This window comes from Drosophila obscura, unplaced genomic scaffold (genome assembly GCF_018151105.1).
Source record: "Drosophila obscura isolate BZ-5 IFL unplaced genomic scaffold, ASM1815110v1 contig_9, whole genome shotgun sequence".
NCBI classification, from domain to species: domain Eukaryota; kingdom Metazoa; phylum Arthropoda; class Insecta; order Diptera; family Drosophilidae; genus Drosophila; species Drosophila obscura.
The window spans coordinates 5,173,446-5,186,493 of record NW_024542883.1 but is presented as its reverse complement, the minus strand read 5'-3'; the positions used below and the strand labels follow the sequence as shown (position 1 = coordinate 5,186,493).

Genomic DNA, 13,048 nt, shown 5'->3' with positions numbered 1-13,048 from the left:
AGCAGCTTTACGAAAATAGAATATTTAGAAATTTCAACTTGGTTTTGGGTTTTGGGGTCACAGCATTTTGAAATGTCTCTTGATACGATTCTCCTAATCTAGCCAGACTTTGGTTGGGCAAGAGCTGTCGAGTATTAGGGTATACGGAAGTCGGATATGACCTATTGGCCTTAATAGATCTCCGGCTAGGAAGTTTCGAAGAGATTATCATATGAAAATGCTTCAGCCTTGGCACTCTCTGCAATCATCAAATGAGTTTTTAGTTTTAAATGTTGATTGGTTGACGAGATGCTAATCGTACCTGGAAATTCTTTCTCCATTTAGATTATGGTATTGGTTTTAGCTTACTGGGAAATACGAGGATTTGCTTTATTGAGAATTGAGGGAATCAATTTAGTACTGCAACTGAAGCCCACTTGCCTGGGATAAGCCGAATTCTAAGGAGAATATCGCGTAGGTTTAACCACAATCTATAAGTGCATAGCTTGTTTAGAAAGGATTGCCAAATTCAAATAACACACAATAACACACACAATATTTGACGCCGAGTAAACAATATTGTTTATTGACAGTCGTTGTTACATCATCAATCAAGCTATAGAGTACATTTTGAGTAACATTTGTCGAGCAGGTCATGTTCCGTTATAGCACCTTGGTTTCGGAGACCAAAAGTTCAATAATATCCGTGTTCTGTATTATGACTTCTATGATCGTCACTTATATCTACTTAATTTAATTTAATTTTCATATTAGTACAAGTTTTAAGATAAAATTATATATCTTTAATTTTCTACTACTAAATCAATCATATTTATCGATCAGATAGTTGAGTCATCTGGAATATAGAAAAATGTTTTAATCCCCAGAGGTTGACAACATAGAAATGGAACTTACAAGAGATATTTGCCTTCGGAACAATCGGAGCAACGACAACTCTTAGTAATTTTTTTTTGTTTTTAATAATTTCAATTATTTGCTTAATTGATATATTGACCGCTCTGATCGCTCTGCAAAGGTTTCCAGGGGTATTATAATCGGTAAAGATTTTACTCGGTTTGAGTTTGGCACCATAATAAAAGCAAGGTAGCCACATATTTATTTCTGTGGGGTAGTTTTTATACCCGTACTCAAAGAGTTAAGGGGTATATGAGATTTGTGGTAAAAGTGTATGTGTGCAACGCAGAGAAGGAAATGTTTCCGACCCATAAAGTATATATATTCTTGATCAGCATCAATAGCCGAGTCGATATTGCTATGTCTGTCTGTCTGTCCGTCTGGTTCGACGCCTAGTTCTCAGAGACTATAAGAGCTAGACCAACCAAATTTTGTTTCCAGACTCATGTGATATCATACTAAATAAAGTTTGCTTCAAAATTTTTGCGACGTCCCTTTCCGCCTTCACAATCTGTGGCAGTCACAACTTTGAAGATACGAGAAAACGGAAAACGCAGTATCGTAGAGATCTATCAGATTGGTACAGATCGGATCATTATTATAGCCAGAATAAAAAAATTAATTTTCAGTTGCTTACCCCGCTCCTCTCTGCGCGGCAGACGCTACTTTTTCTCTTTCTCGCTCGCACACACTCGGCCCTGTGCAGTGCGCGACCTTTGGCGGAGAAGATGTAGAATCTACATTGTAGATGTGCAGATGTAGGAAATAAATGTAAAATACGAAAATATTTTAAAATTCTACATATATCATAAGCTCACATGATTATATACTGACTGAGTACGGGTATAAAAGTAGAGTCGCGTTCACAGAAGCGACTGACAGCGTTCCTTTGTTTCCAATTTGTTACTGACGATCCATTCTGAACTGTATTATACAGATTCAATTTTCTATACCGTCTACATATAGTGTACACATCTGCATCAGCGATATTCCCAGCAATATTCGCACAGATATACTTGAATTCCAATATTTTTGTCAATCGCCAACATTGGATTTTTTAAATCCAAAAACATAGCTGTGCTCGAAAACTAGGAAATACTTGGACGAAATCATTTTCTCGATCTTGGGGTGTGTGGGCTATCAGTCAATGCTAAAGCCTAAGCTGGAGAAGGTGCTCCAAGGGAAGTACGAATATATGAAGGCGAAGTAGAAGTAGAAGAATCGGTGCAAAGCCAATGCTTTATTGAGCAACTTAAGTCGCATATCGCCAGATGCCCCAACAACAGCAATAATAATGTGAAAAGGGAGCAGGGGAAAAGGGGGGTATATTATCGCCTAGTTTCATTCATTCCAAAGCGACTATGTTAGCTGTTCGGATTAGTGTTGCTACATAGTCGTCATCCCATCCGTTCCATATGGATTCCGCCTCCCATGCCTCCAGCCCCAGACACACGCACGCACACCCAGACACACTCGTAAAGAAATGCTCTGATCACACAGACGACACGGATAGTGTACGTGAGCTACTTCGGCCTGAGAAACCGAAGGGCATTCGGGTTGGAGCTCGGGCTCCAACGACTGCTTCGGGCAGACAATCGTGGCACTGCCGTATGCTTTTGGGATCACTTAAACTTATACTATAATTAGTCGTGTTCCGTCTTCTCGAGTAAGTAGTAGACTGGGTGGGCAGCGCTCTGGCCTGGGAGCAGTTGCCTGTGCGCCTTTGGTCTTGTGTGTGGTGTGTGCGGCTCGGCGATCGGTTTAGTACGCTCCCGTCAATCCCCATAGTTAGATCGGTTTGCTGTAAGGAAGTTTGACAAAAAAATTTAAAAAAAAAAAAATACGATCACAGCTGCAAAAGAGGCTCGCAATATCTGAAACACCAAAAAATAAAATTTTCTCTAGAGAAAAAGATATCTGCAAGAAACTTGTTCGAAGCCACAGTGCTTGTCAAACTGTAAAGTGCGCCTGGACGTCAGTGAAACTCAAAATTCTCCAACCTAAACCGTTCTACAAATTGAAATCAAATATACGCGTTTAAATAAAACAGTATTCAGAATTAAAAAAATTTTTAAAAATTTTTGAGACAAATATGAAATAAAAAATTTATAACAATTTGAAAACCATATTTTGGCAAGTGCAGCGAAATATAAATGACCCACTTTTCTGGCTCATCTTTCAGGCCCAACGACGGCAACATATTTACAACTCGACGAGGACAGAGCAAATAATTGTGCAGTTTTAAGTGCATAGGGCATGATGTTGCCCTTCTGGAAGCGGTAAGTAAAAAATTAGTCTTTTGGAAAATACCGAAAAGAAAAACTATCACAACATACAATATATCCTAAATTCACACGGAAAATAAAAGGAAAAGAGATTGAAATCCTGCTACAATTCCATTTAACTATCTAAATATTTTCTTGAATAAAAAAAATATGTATTTAAATAAAAAAATAACGAATTTACTTCTCCATTAATTTGTTCTTGTAAAAATACATGCTAAAAGTTAATATGGAAATAGCACTTGCAGAACATTTAAATCTCACTTCAATTTTGTAATGTTCAAATTCTGATACGTACAAATATGATCAGATTTCGTTGTTCTCTTAAAAAAATTCCCCTCTCTCTCTCTTGAATGAGCTGACTCTCTTACGTTCCCTCTCTGTCACACATATAACACACTCACACATATTGATCGCGCAACAGAGAAACCATTTGCTCACAGTCTCACCCATAGCTACACGATTGAAAAGCTTACATACATATGTATGTATGTACATACGAGTGTATGTCAATTCTAACTCGAGTGATCTTCGATTTTCTTGTAGAGGGCTGCTCTCGGTGCAGCTCTCTTGTACTCTGAATTTCAAGTTTTAAGTAAAGCATAGGTCGGGTTGCAGGAGTCGGAAAAACAAAAAAGATACAATAGATATACGATATCCCTCAAATATATATATATGTATATTATCAAAAAAAAATATAATATCAACATCCACATCTTGCAGGCTGCTGTACGCCGCTGTCATCGCTGGAGCGTTGGTTGGTGCAAACGCTGTAAGTGACCCTCGACCCCGACCCTTAAGAATTGATGGGGGATCGATGAAGCTTAACTTTCGTATCATTGCAGCAATTCTGGAAGACCGCTGGCACCTCTGGTTCGATTCAGGACACAGTTAGACACCAAAGCAGAGAAGACCCCCGGGACTCATTTCCCATTGATGATAGCTATGACATTGTAGACTCGGCGTCCATTCAGCGCGGCGGACAGCCACCCAAGAACTGTACAGCCGGATACGCGGGCTGTGTGCCCAAGTGCATTGCCGAGAAGGGTAACCGCGGTCTGCCAGGTCCATTGGGCCCCACCGGACCCAAGGGTGTCACGGGCTTTGCGGGTCAGGACGGACCACTGGGCGACAAGGGCCAGAAGGGTGACCCCGGCCCATATGGACCGCGCGGCGACAAGGGCGAGCGTGGATCGCTGGGCATCCCCGGTCTGCCAGGCGTGGCAGGTGTTCAGGGATCGTCTGGAAGTCCCGGCTTACCCGGTATCAATGGCAAGGATGGCTGTGATGGCTCCGATGGCTTGCCCGGCCTGCAGGGTCTCTCCGGTATGGCAGGACCACGCGGCTTCCCGGGCGGTCCGGGTGGCAAGGGTGAGAAAGGTGAACCGGCAAAGGAGAACGGAAACTACGCCAAGGGTGAGAAAGGTGAGCCCGGCTTTATAGGACGTTCCGGCTACGCAGGACCCCAAGGCAATCCTGGTGACAAGGGCGAACGTGGTGAAACCGGACCGTACGGCTCCAAGGGTCTGCGCGGAGATCGAGGCATTAAGGGCGAGAAAGGCGACTCTTGCTTTGGACCTCTGATGCCAGGAAAGCAGGGAGAGAAGGGCGAGAAGGGTGATCCAGCCGTTCCCACCCCCGTCACCGGTAGTGAACGTGTGTCTGGCCCACGTGGTGACCCCGGCCAGAAGGGAGAGGGTGGTCCCGCCGGGGAGAAAGGTGAGCTCGGTCCCGGCGGTGAGACTGGACAGGATGGACAGAAGGGTGAGAAGGGTTTGCCCGGCGGCTCTGGCGATAGAGTAAGTGAAAAGCGAAAGAATGTAAAGGGTTTCGCTGACGTGCTTCATTTTAGGGTCGTCAAGGAAACTTTGGACCACCAGGACCTTCTGGACAGAAGGGAGATCGTGGTGAAACTGGTCTAAATGGCTTGCCCGGAAGTTTCGGTCAGAAGGGAGAGCCAGGTCTTGCTGGTCGATCCGGTCAGCTGGGTTTGGTTGGTCCTCCAGGACCACCAGGTGGCGGTCGCGGACAACCAGGTGCTCCAGGACCAAAAGGACCTCGCGGTTACACTGGTCAGCCCGGTCCTCACGGCTTGAACGGCGCTGATGGGCAACCAGGACCCCAAGGATACGTTGGACAGAAGGGAGGCATTGGCATGTCCGGGCGTCCGGGTGGCGAAGGACCTCCGGGCCAAAAGGGTGAGAAAGGTATTGGAGGACGCATCGGACCCCAGGGCCCCGTCGGACCCATCGGCCACAACGGACCTCCAGGCCCCGAAGGACTAAAGGGGGATGCTGGCAACCCTGGCTATGGCATTCCCGGCCTGAAAGGAGATGATGGAAATCCTGGGTAAGTCTTTGACATCGCCGAGGACTCCGTGATTTACCTCTCATATTGTCTATCCGACCCATCAGCTATCCTGGCCAGAAGGGCGGCAAGGGCGAAAGAGGCTTCAAGGGAAATTCTGGTGTTCCTGGCGACTCGAAACTGGGCAGACCTGGCACGCCCGGCGGCGCTGGGGCTCCCGGACAAAAGGGTGATGCTGGCCGTCCTGGCACTCCTGGCGCTAAGGGAGACATGGGCATCAAGGGTGACATTGGCGGCAAGTGCTCCTCCTGCCCACCCGGTCTAAAGGGAGATAAGGGTACGCGAGGCTTAGACGGTATACCCGGCAATCCCGGCGCTGTAGGACCACCCGGAGATCCTGGACACCAAGGCGAGCGAGGCCACGATGGAATCAACGGACAAACGGGCCCACCTGGAGAAAAGGGAGAAGATGGTTTGACTGGTGCACCTGGTGCTACTGGATCTCCTGGTAAGGCGGCAATTATCAACTATAGCCAGATAGTGCCCGAAAAGGGAGAAAAAGGACTGACTGGCCATCCCGGAGCTGCTGGTGTAAAGGGTGACCGCGGAGAAAGTGGCCTCCCTGGTCAACCTGGTGTCAAGGGAGAAATAGGCTTCAAAGGAGACAAAGGCTTCACCGGACAAGCTGGCACGGACGGCATCCCTGGAGCACCTGGACGTGATGGCTACGACGGTGCTCCCGGTATCACCATTAAGGGAGAAACCGGCAGACGTGGCTTGGACGGTCCCAAGGGTGACAAGGGTACAACCGGATACGTCGGATCGAAGGGAGAACCAGGCACATGCGAGGCCAGCGAGCTGAAGGTCCCTGCAAAGGGAAGTAAGGGCGACCGTGGTGCCACTGGAGTGACCGGAGCTGATGGGCCGATCGGACAGAAGGGAGAGATCGGATACCGCGGTGAGAAAGGTTCGACCGGTCCTCAGGGCCCAGTTGGTCTCGTTGGACCTCGTGGCCTGCCTGGACCCCGTGGCGAGAAGGGGCATTTGGGACCCATCGGTGCTGCCGGCAATCCCGGAAAAGACGGTTCCCGTGGCTTGCCTGGTCGCAACGGAGATCGCGGTCAAAAGGGAGAATTGGGAATTCCAATGCCTGGACCCCCCGGCCCACAGGGTCGCGACGGCTTGCAAGGTCTGAAGGGAAATCGTGGCCAGGCCGGCCCCCAGGGTCTGCCCGGACAAGAAGGAAACGCTGGATATCCTGGCGATAAGGGAGATGCTGGAACACCCGGTGTACCTGGTCGTACTGGCAGCACTGGCGAGAAAGGAGACCTTGGTCCATTGGGTCCAATTGGACAGCCCGGCCCACCTGGTATTCCCGGTATTGATGGAGTGCAAGGGCGTGACGGATCCAAGGGTGAACCCGGTAATCCAGGTTTGGTTGGTATGCCCGGCAACAAGGGCGATCGCGGAGCTGTTGGCAATGATGGACCAAAGGGCTTCAACGGAATCGCCGGCTCCCCCGGCAAGCGTGGACAGCCTGGAATTCCCGGAATCTCTGGTAAGAGTTTCCGAACCCAAAACTTAATTCTTCATTCAGCATCCAATTTTGCGTTTCGTTTCTTTTGCAGGCACGAAGGGAGATAAGGGAGCTCGTGGCTTGACTGGAAATGACGGACAAATGGGTGGCCGAGGACCTCCAGGACCACCTGGCCTGCTGGGTGTCAAAGGTGAGCCCGGACTTCTCGGGGCCCCGGGACAGAGAGGATTGGACGGCTTGAATGGTGAAAAGGGTAACCAAGGTCTGCCCGGCTATGACGGACCGCAGGGTCTGCCTGGAGATGCTTCCGAGAAGGGTCAGAAGGGTGAAGCCGGTCTGTCTGGACTGCGTGGTGATACTGGAGTGCCCGGTGAGCCCGGACAGCCTGGCGAAAAGGGATTGCCCGGTTTGGCTGTGTACGGACGACCCGGTCCCCAAGGAGAAAAGGGTGACACTGGTCGTGGTGGCGCAGACGGCATTCCTGGAATGAATGGAGAAAAGGGTGACATTGGCTTGGATGGCTTATCTGGAAGGAATGGCGAAAAGGGATCCGTCGGGCTCCCTGGCCTTCCCGGCGCTCCCGGAATTGATGGGCAGCCTGGACTACAGGGTGCTCCTGGACCGGTCGGTTATCCCGGCGCGCAGGGATACAAGGGACAGGCTGGCCTGAACGGTCTGCCCGGTCTCAAGGGTGACACTGGCCCCGTTGGTCCTCTGGGCTACATTGGAAGTCCTGGCATCAAGGGCGAGAGGGGGCCACGTGGTCAGCCTGGTCTGCCCGCTATCGTCAATGTCGATATGCTGCGAGGCGAGAAAGGCTCTTTGGGAGAGCGCGGCCTGACTGGAGAAAAGGGAGATCAGGGAGAGAGAGGAGAGCAGGGCCGGGAGGGGTATCCAGGAGTGAAGGGAGACCAGGGTCTGGAGGGTCCCCGTGGCTTGAATGGACTGAACGGAGCCCCCGGACTCAAGGGAGATGCGGGTCCTCTGGGTGAGCCTGGCTACCCTGGGCCTGTTATCAAGGGAGAGAAGGGTCTGCCTGGACGCGCCGGAAAGTACGGACGTGAAGGTGAGTTCTCCCGAGCGATTGTTCGAATCGTATCACAACTAACCCATAATCATTTTGTCATAGGCCTTCCCGGAGCACCTGGAATCAAGGGAGAGCGCGGTTTACCTGGTCTGTCCGGTACCCCCGGCCTAGTCGGTATGCCCGGACCCGTTGGATCTCCAGGTGAAAAGGGAGATCGCGGTCTGGCCGGTACACCTGGTCAGTCCGGACTTGACGGATTGAGGGGAGCTCCAGGTCTCAAGGGCGACCAAGGCTATCCCGGACCGAAGGGAGAACGTGGATTGAATGGCTTCGAAGGACAGAAGGGTGATAAGGGTGACCAAGGACACGCTGGCCTGCCCGGTCTGGCTGGATTAGCTGGGGCCAAGGGCGACTCTGGATACCCCGGCCAAGACGGACCAGAGGGACCGCAGGGCAGCCCAGGTGAGAAGGGCTTCACCGGACCCAAGGGACGCGACGGCCGCGACGGCAGTTCAGGTCTGCAAGGACAAAAGGGTGAACCCGGCATGATACCGCCGCCGGGACCCAAGGGCGAACCTGGCAAGCCTGGACGTGAGGGCCAAAAGGGCGACGCCGGCCAGCCCGGTGACCGTGGCCTGACCGGAATCGAAGGACAGCGCGGAGAGAAGGGCGATCGTGGTCTCATTGGTCCAAGCGGATCTATCGGACGTCCCGGACCCAAGGGCGAACGTGGTGAGCAGGGTCTAGTTGGACGCGAGGGTGCTGTCGGCGCCATGGGTCTGAAGGGTGACGCAGGTCTGGCCTGTAGTGGCGCCCAAGACTACCTTACCGGCATCCTTGTGACGCGCCACAGTCAAAACGATCAGGTGCCACAATGCGCGGCAGGTCACTCGCAGCTCTGGACCGGCTACTCTCTACTGTACGTGGACGGCAATGACTATGCCCACAACCAAGATCTCGGCTCGCCGGGCTCCTGTGTCCAGCGCTTCTCCACTCTGCCGGTGCTGTCCTGCGGACAGAACAACATCTGCAACTACGCGTCGCGCAACGACAAGACCTTCTGGCTATCGACATCGGCCCCCATTCCCATGATGCCGGTGGAGAACTACGAGATTAGCAAGTACATCTCGCGCTGTGTGGTCTGCGAGGCGCCTGCCAACGTCATCGCGATGCACAGTCAGTCCCTAGAAATACCCGAATGCCCATCAGGATGGGAGGGTCTCTGGATTGGCTACAGTTTCCTCATGGTGAGTACTCAGCCCGGTCTGAAGCGGAATCGAAAGCTTGATTTCACATAATTTCAATTTCCCCCACAGCACACGGCAGTGGGCAATGGAGGCGGTGGCCAGGCGCTGCAATCGCCTGGCTCCTGCCTAGAGGACTTCCGTGCAACACCGTTCATCGAGTGCAACGGCGCCAAGGGCACCTGCCACTTCTACGAGACAATGACCAGCTTCTGGATGGTCACTCTGGAGTCCAACGACCAGTTCGAGAAGCCCCAGCAGCAGACGATCAAGTCTGGCAACCTGCTGTCCCGCGTCTCCAGGTGTCAAGTCTGTATGAAGAACTCGTTGTAGGCCGTCGCGGGGCCCTGCCCCACTTGCCTCCACACAGACACAAGCACAGCATAAGTTTAATCTAATGTTAAAGCCCCTAAATATACCAACGAACAGTGTTCACACCACACACAGAACAGGAGACACACTCACAGACGAACCAACACTGCTACCAATTCCTTAAACTAACCAAATCGAAGCGCCAGGCCCCCCGTCTTAGTGCTAAAACGGACCTGGACCAAATGCCATTTTTGTATCTGCCATTTAATGTTCTAAACAAATGTAAACTGCTTCTTAGTTACGTGTAATTTAAGTAAATCAAACAAATAAATAAACTAGCCTCGGTCGTATGTCCAAACCCACTGATTACACCTACACCTCCATGTAGAGAGGAGAGTGCTGCATGTTCCATTTTGATTAAATGCGAAACAATGCATGGTTAGGTGCACAATGATGTGGACAATGAGAACATATCGAACGGTTGACATGACATAGACCTCCTCCACTACACACACAATATGCTATACAAAACTGCTATTTTTTTCGCAAATCGTTTATGTTTATGAAACAAAAAAAATGGTAAAATAAAGAAAATTTATAAATACGATTTACAAATTGTATACGAATTTTAAACGAGTACCCTACCGTGGTGGGGTACTTGCGTTTTGGTACACAGTAGTGTGAGGTTAGCCTATCTATTCGAGCAGGCATAATCTGAACATCTTTCGTATTTCTAAGTAACCTAATTCATCAGTTATATTGCCATTTCACTTTTAAGTTAACCAAACGTTAACAGTTTTAGCCCGGACAATATAAAAATCTGGATTATATTTTATTCCACAGCTTTACTGCCATAAGTGGAGATAATTCGGATAACAGAAATCATTGAAAATGCTTATTAAGAATTTGCTAGAAGAATAAATAATTTGAAATTAAAAGAAAAAGAAAAATAGCAAAGCCTCAGTGTTGATTGAAAGAGATTTTCCCCATTTCCAAAATCTTTCTTAATCCCTGAATATCATTATAAATGTTTGGGGATGGTTGGCACATCAAGTATATTGATCAGGCCAACAATTCCAACATTAGTTATTTTTATGCACCCCTTCCAAAACGGATGTGACAGGTTTTGTTGCAGAAACTATTCTATTTTTTTTTTTATGTCTGATACATTCCAATTAGCTTATGTTTAAGTTTGTTTTTTACATCATTCGAACTGTATATAATATTTTGTTTGTTAAAGTCAAGTGGATCTAAATTATGACCCCGAATTAAAATTATTGACTTTAATTTGTAAAATATACAAAGTCTCTAACGTATACAAAGTCTCTTCTGCGCAGTGGCTGATAGAAAACTGAATTAATGGGGGTGTCCTATTCAAGTGACGAGGAGTGTATGTATGTGTATGATTTCATCATTCATTGAAGCAAATGAATGCGATATAAAACATGGTAGCACTTCCTTTATTATAATAAGCTTCAAATGTTACTCATAAAATCCGCCAATATAATCAATCAAGGAGTGAAGAGAAAGGATATTAAGATACAATTATTAATCTGATGCTGACCCTACTGGTACCGGAACAGATACAAAATGTATCTCAATTATTTTCTATTCTTTCTATGATTAGATCCTTTCCGTTCTTTATGTTCTTTTTTTATACCAGGCAGACTGGTACTGCCGGTGTATGTATATTACATATATTCGTCTGTCCATATGGTGTCAGGCCATTTGTTTCTACATAAAGTTAACTCTACGAAACTTTGCACCTAGCTATAAGCTATAAAGCTATAAATTTAATTTTATGTTTTGCCGAACTTCAAGGATATATAAAGAACTTCAGATTCTAGACTTGTTTAATTTTTTTTCATTTATTCGTTTTTGGAATCTTCAATAAATCAAAGCATCAAAGAATCTATGGGGTTTCAGATATGCATCTGTAATTTCCAGTTTCAAAGCAAGTCTTTTTTGTACGTTTATTTGTTTATGTGATTTAACACGGTGGTGCAGATCTTCTTTTAAAGAACAAGGGTTCAGACGGTCTAGGTCTTGTGGTGGAAATGATTTTTCCTCTGAAAGCAAACCCAGGGAGAGGAGAGCAATCTGAATCTCACCACTTGCCGCCTCCAGAAGCAAGGCACTTGTGCGCATGCCTCATGCCTCTAGCAGAGAGCCCGAACGCGGGGGGTTTTGGGTAGCTGTGGGTTGAGTGGGGTCGGATGGGGGTGGAGGGTTGCGAAGCGTCAGAGGGGTGGCATACGATACCATATGATAATGATATGCAGACACACATATTCCAATTGGTGGTTGGACGAGTTTCCTTCCAGCTGTGGCCGTACGAAAATAGGGGTAGGCTTTCTGGGTTCGAATTGGAAAAGTGAACGGCACACATCAGTCGTCGGTGGGAGTTCGAATACATACGTCAGCAGATAAGACGTGCTCAGTCGCTGGAGTGGGACTGAAAAATGTATACCCAAGTGGAAAAACTGGAGAAGAAGTAAGGAAAAATGTAATCCATTGCAAGCTTTGCAAGAACACTGAGAAACCCCAAAAGAGGAAGGTGCCAGTGCCAGTGGCAGTACCAGTACCAGTGCCAGTGCCAGCCGGAAGCCCCGAACAAAGGCAGACCAGACCCACTTACAGCACAAGTGAGTGGAACCCAGTGGAACCAGCGGCAGCAACCCCCAAAACAGACAACAACCCACCAACCCCAACCACAACCACAACCCCCTATATGATTATCGTACTGTTGTTGCTGTTCCAATCGCTCTGCCTCTACTGCCAACGTCTGGTGCTGCACATCCACGACCGATGTTTCCCCCGCAACGTACGCCTCTTGCAGGAGGTGGCCGAAACGGTCGGCGATCGTAAAGCACAACAGCATCTAGAGCAGCAGCAGCTGGAGCAGACCAAGCGCCGCCAGAAACGCCGCATCCTCGAGCCCATTCTTCCCCTCGGAGCTGGCGTCAACTCCGAAGCCTGTCGCTTCTGTGCACACAGCCCGCAGGGCTACTGCCGTCATCACTTCCACTTGCAGGAGCTGAAGCTCCACCAGCAGCGGCAGTCGTCCCGCATCGGCGGGGACCAGGACTACAAGCAGCTGCGTCGCATCAAGCGCGAGCTAAAGCAGAGTCTGGGACAACGGCAGCCACAGCTGAGAAGCTATCGACCACTGCTGTCCGGCAGTCCCAGCTGCAGCTCCCTGAGCAGTGGTTACGGTTCGCTCAGCACCTGCAGCACCTACGCCGACGAGGAGGAGGAGGAGGAGGAGTACGACGAGTCAGTCGAGGTCGAGGAGCCAGGTAACCTGGTAACTACTCACTTGTAGCCCTCTCCAGCAGATCTCGGGAAAATTGAGGCCCACTCCATCACATCCCATCCAATCTCAGACGCCGTTTAACAGAAGGCCTTTTGAAAGCCCTCAGCAAATTTCAAGTGGCTTGATTTT

At 48.9% G+C, this 13,048-nt stretch overlaps 2 protein-coding genes across 2 annotated transcripts; both read left to right on the top strand.

The window, feature by feature from the left end:
- The first annotated feature begins 2,599 nt into the window (after positions 1 to 2,599).
- Positions 2,600 to 10,205, top strand: LOC111081026 (collagen alpha-1(IV) chain). The gene is made up of 9 exons (XM_022376942.2): positions 2,600 to 2,697; positions 3,077 to 3,173; positions 3,900 to 3,948; positions 4,022 to 4,975; positions 5,029 to 5,525; positions 5,591 to 7,041; positions 7,112 to 8,086; positions 8,150 to 9,294; positions 9,364 to 10,205. Exons 2-9 carry the CDS (start codon positions 3,151 to 3,153, stop codon positions 9,622 to 9,624), a joined length of 5,355 nt encoding a protein of 1,784 aa, XP_022232634.2. The 5' UTR covers positions 2,600 to 2,697; positions 3,077 to 3,150; the 3' UTR covers positions 9,625 to 10,205.
- A 1,777-nt stretch (positions 10,206 to 11,982) lies between these two features.
- On the top strand, positions 11,983 to 12,931 carry LOC111081030. The gene has a single exon (XM_022376946.2). It carries the CDS (start codon positions 12,335 to 12,337, stop codon positions 12,926 to 12,928), a length of 594 nt encoding a protein of 197 aa, XP_022232638.2. The 5' UTR covers positions 11,983 to 12,334; the 3' UTR covers positions 12,929 to 12,931.
- Positions 12,932 to 13,048: the final 117 nt, after the last annotated feature.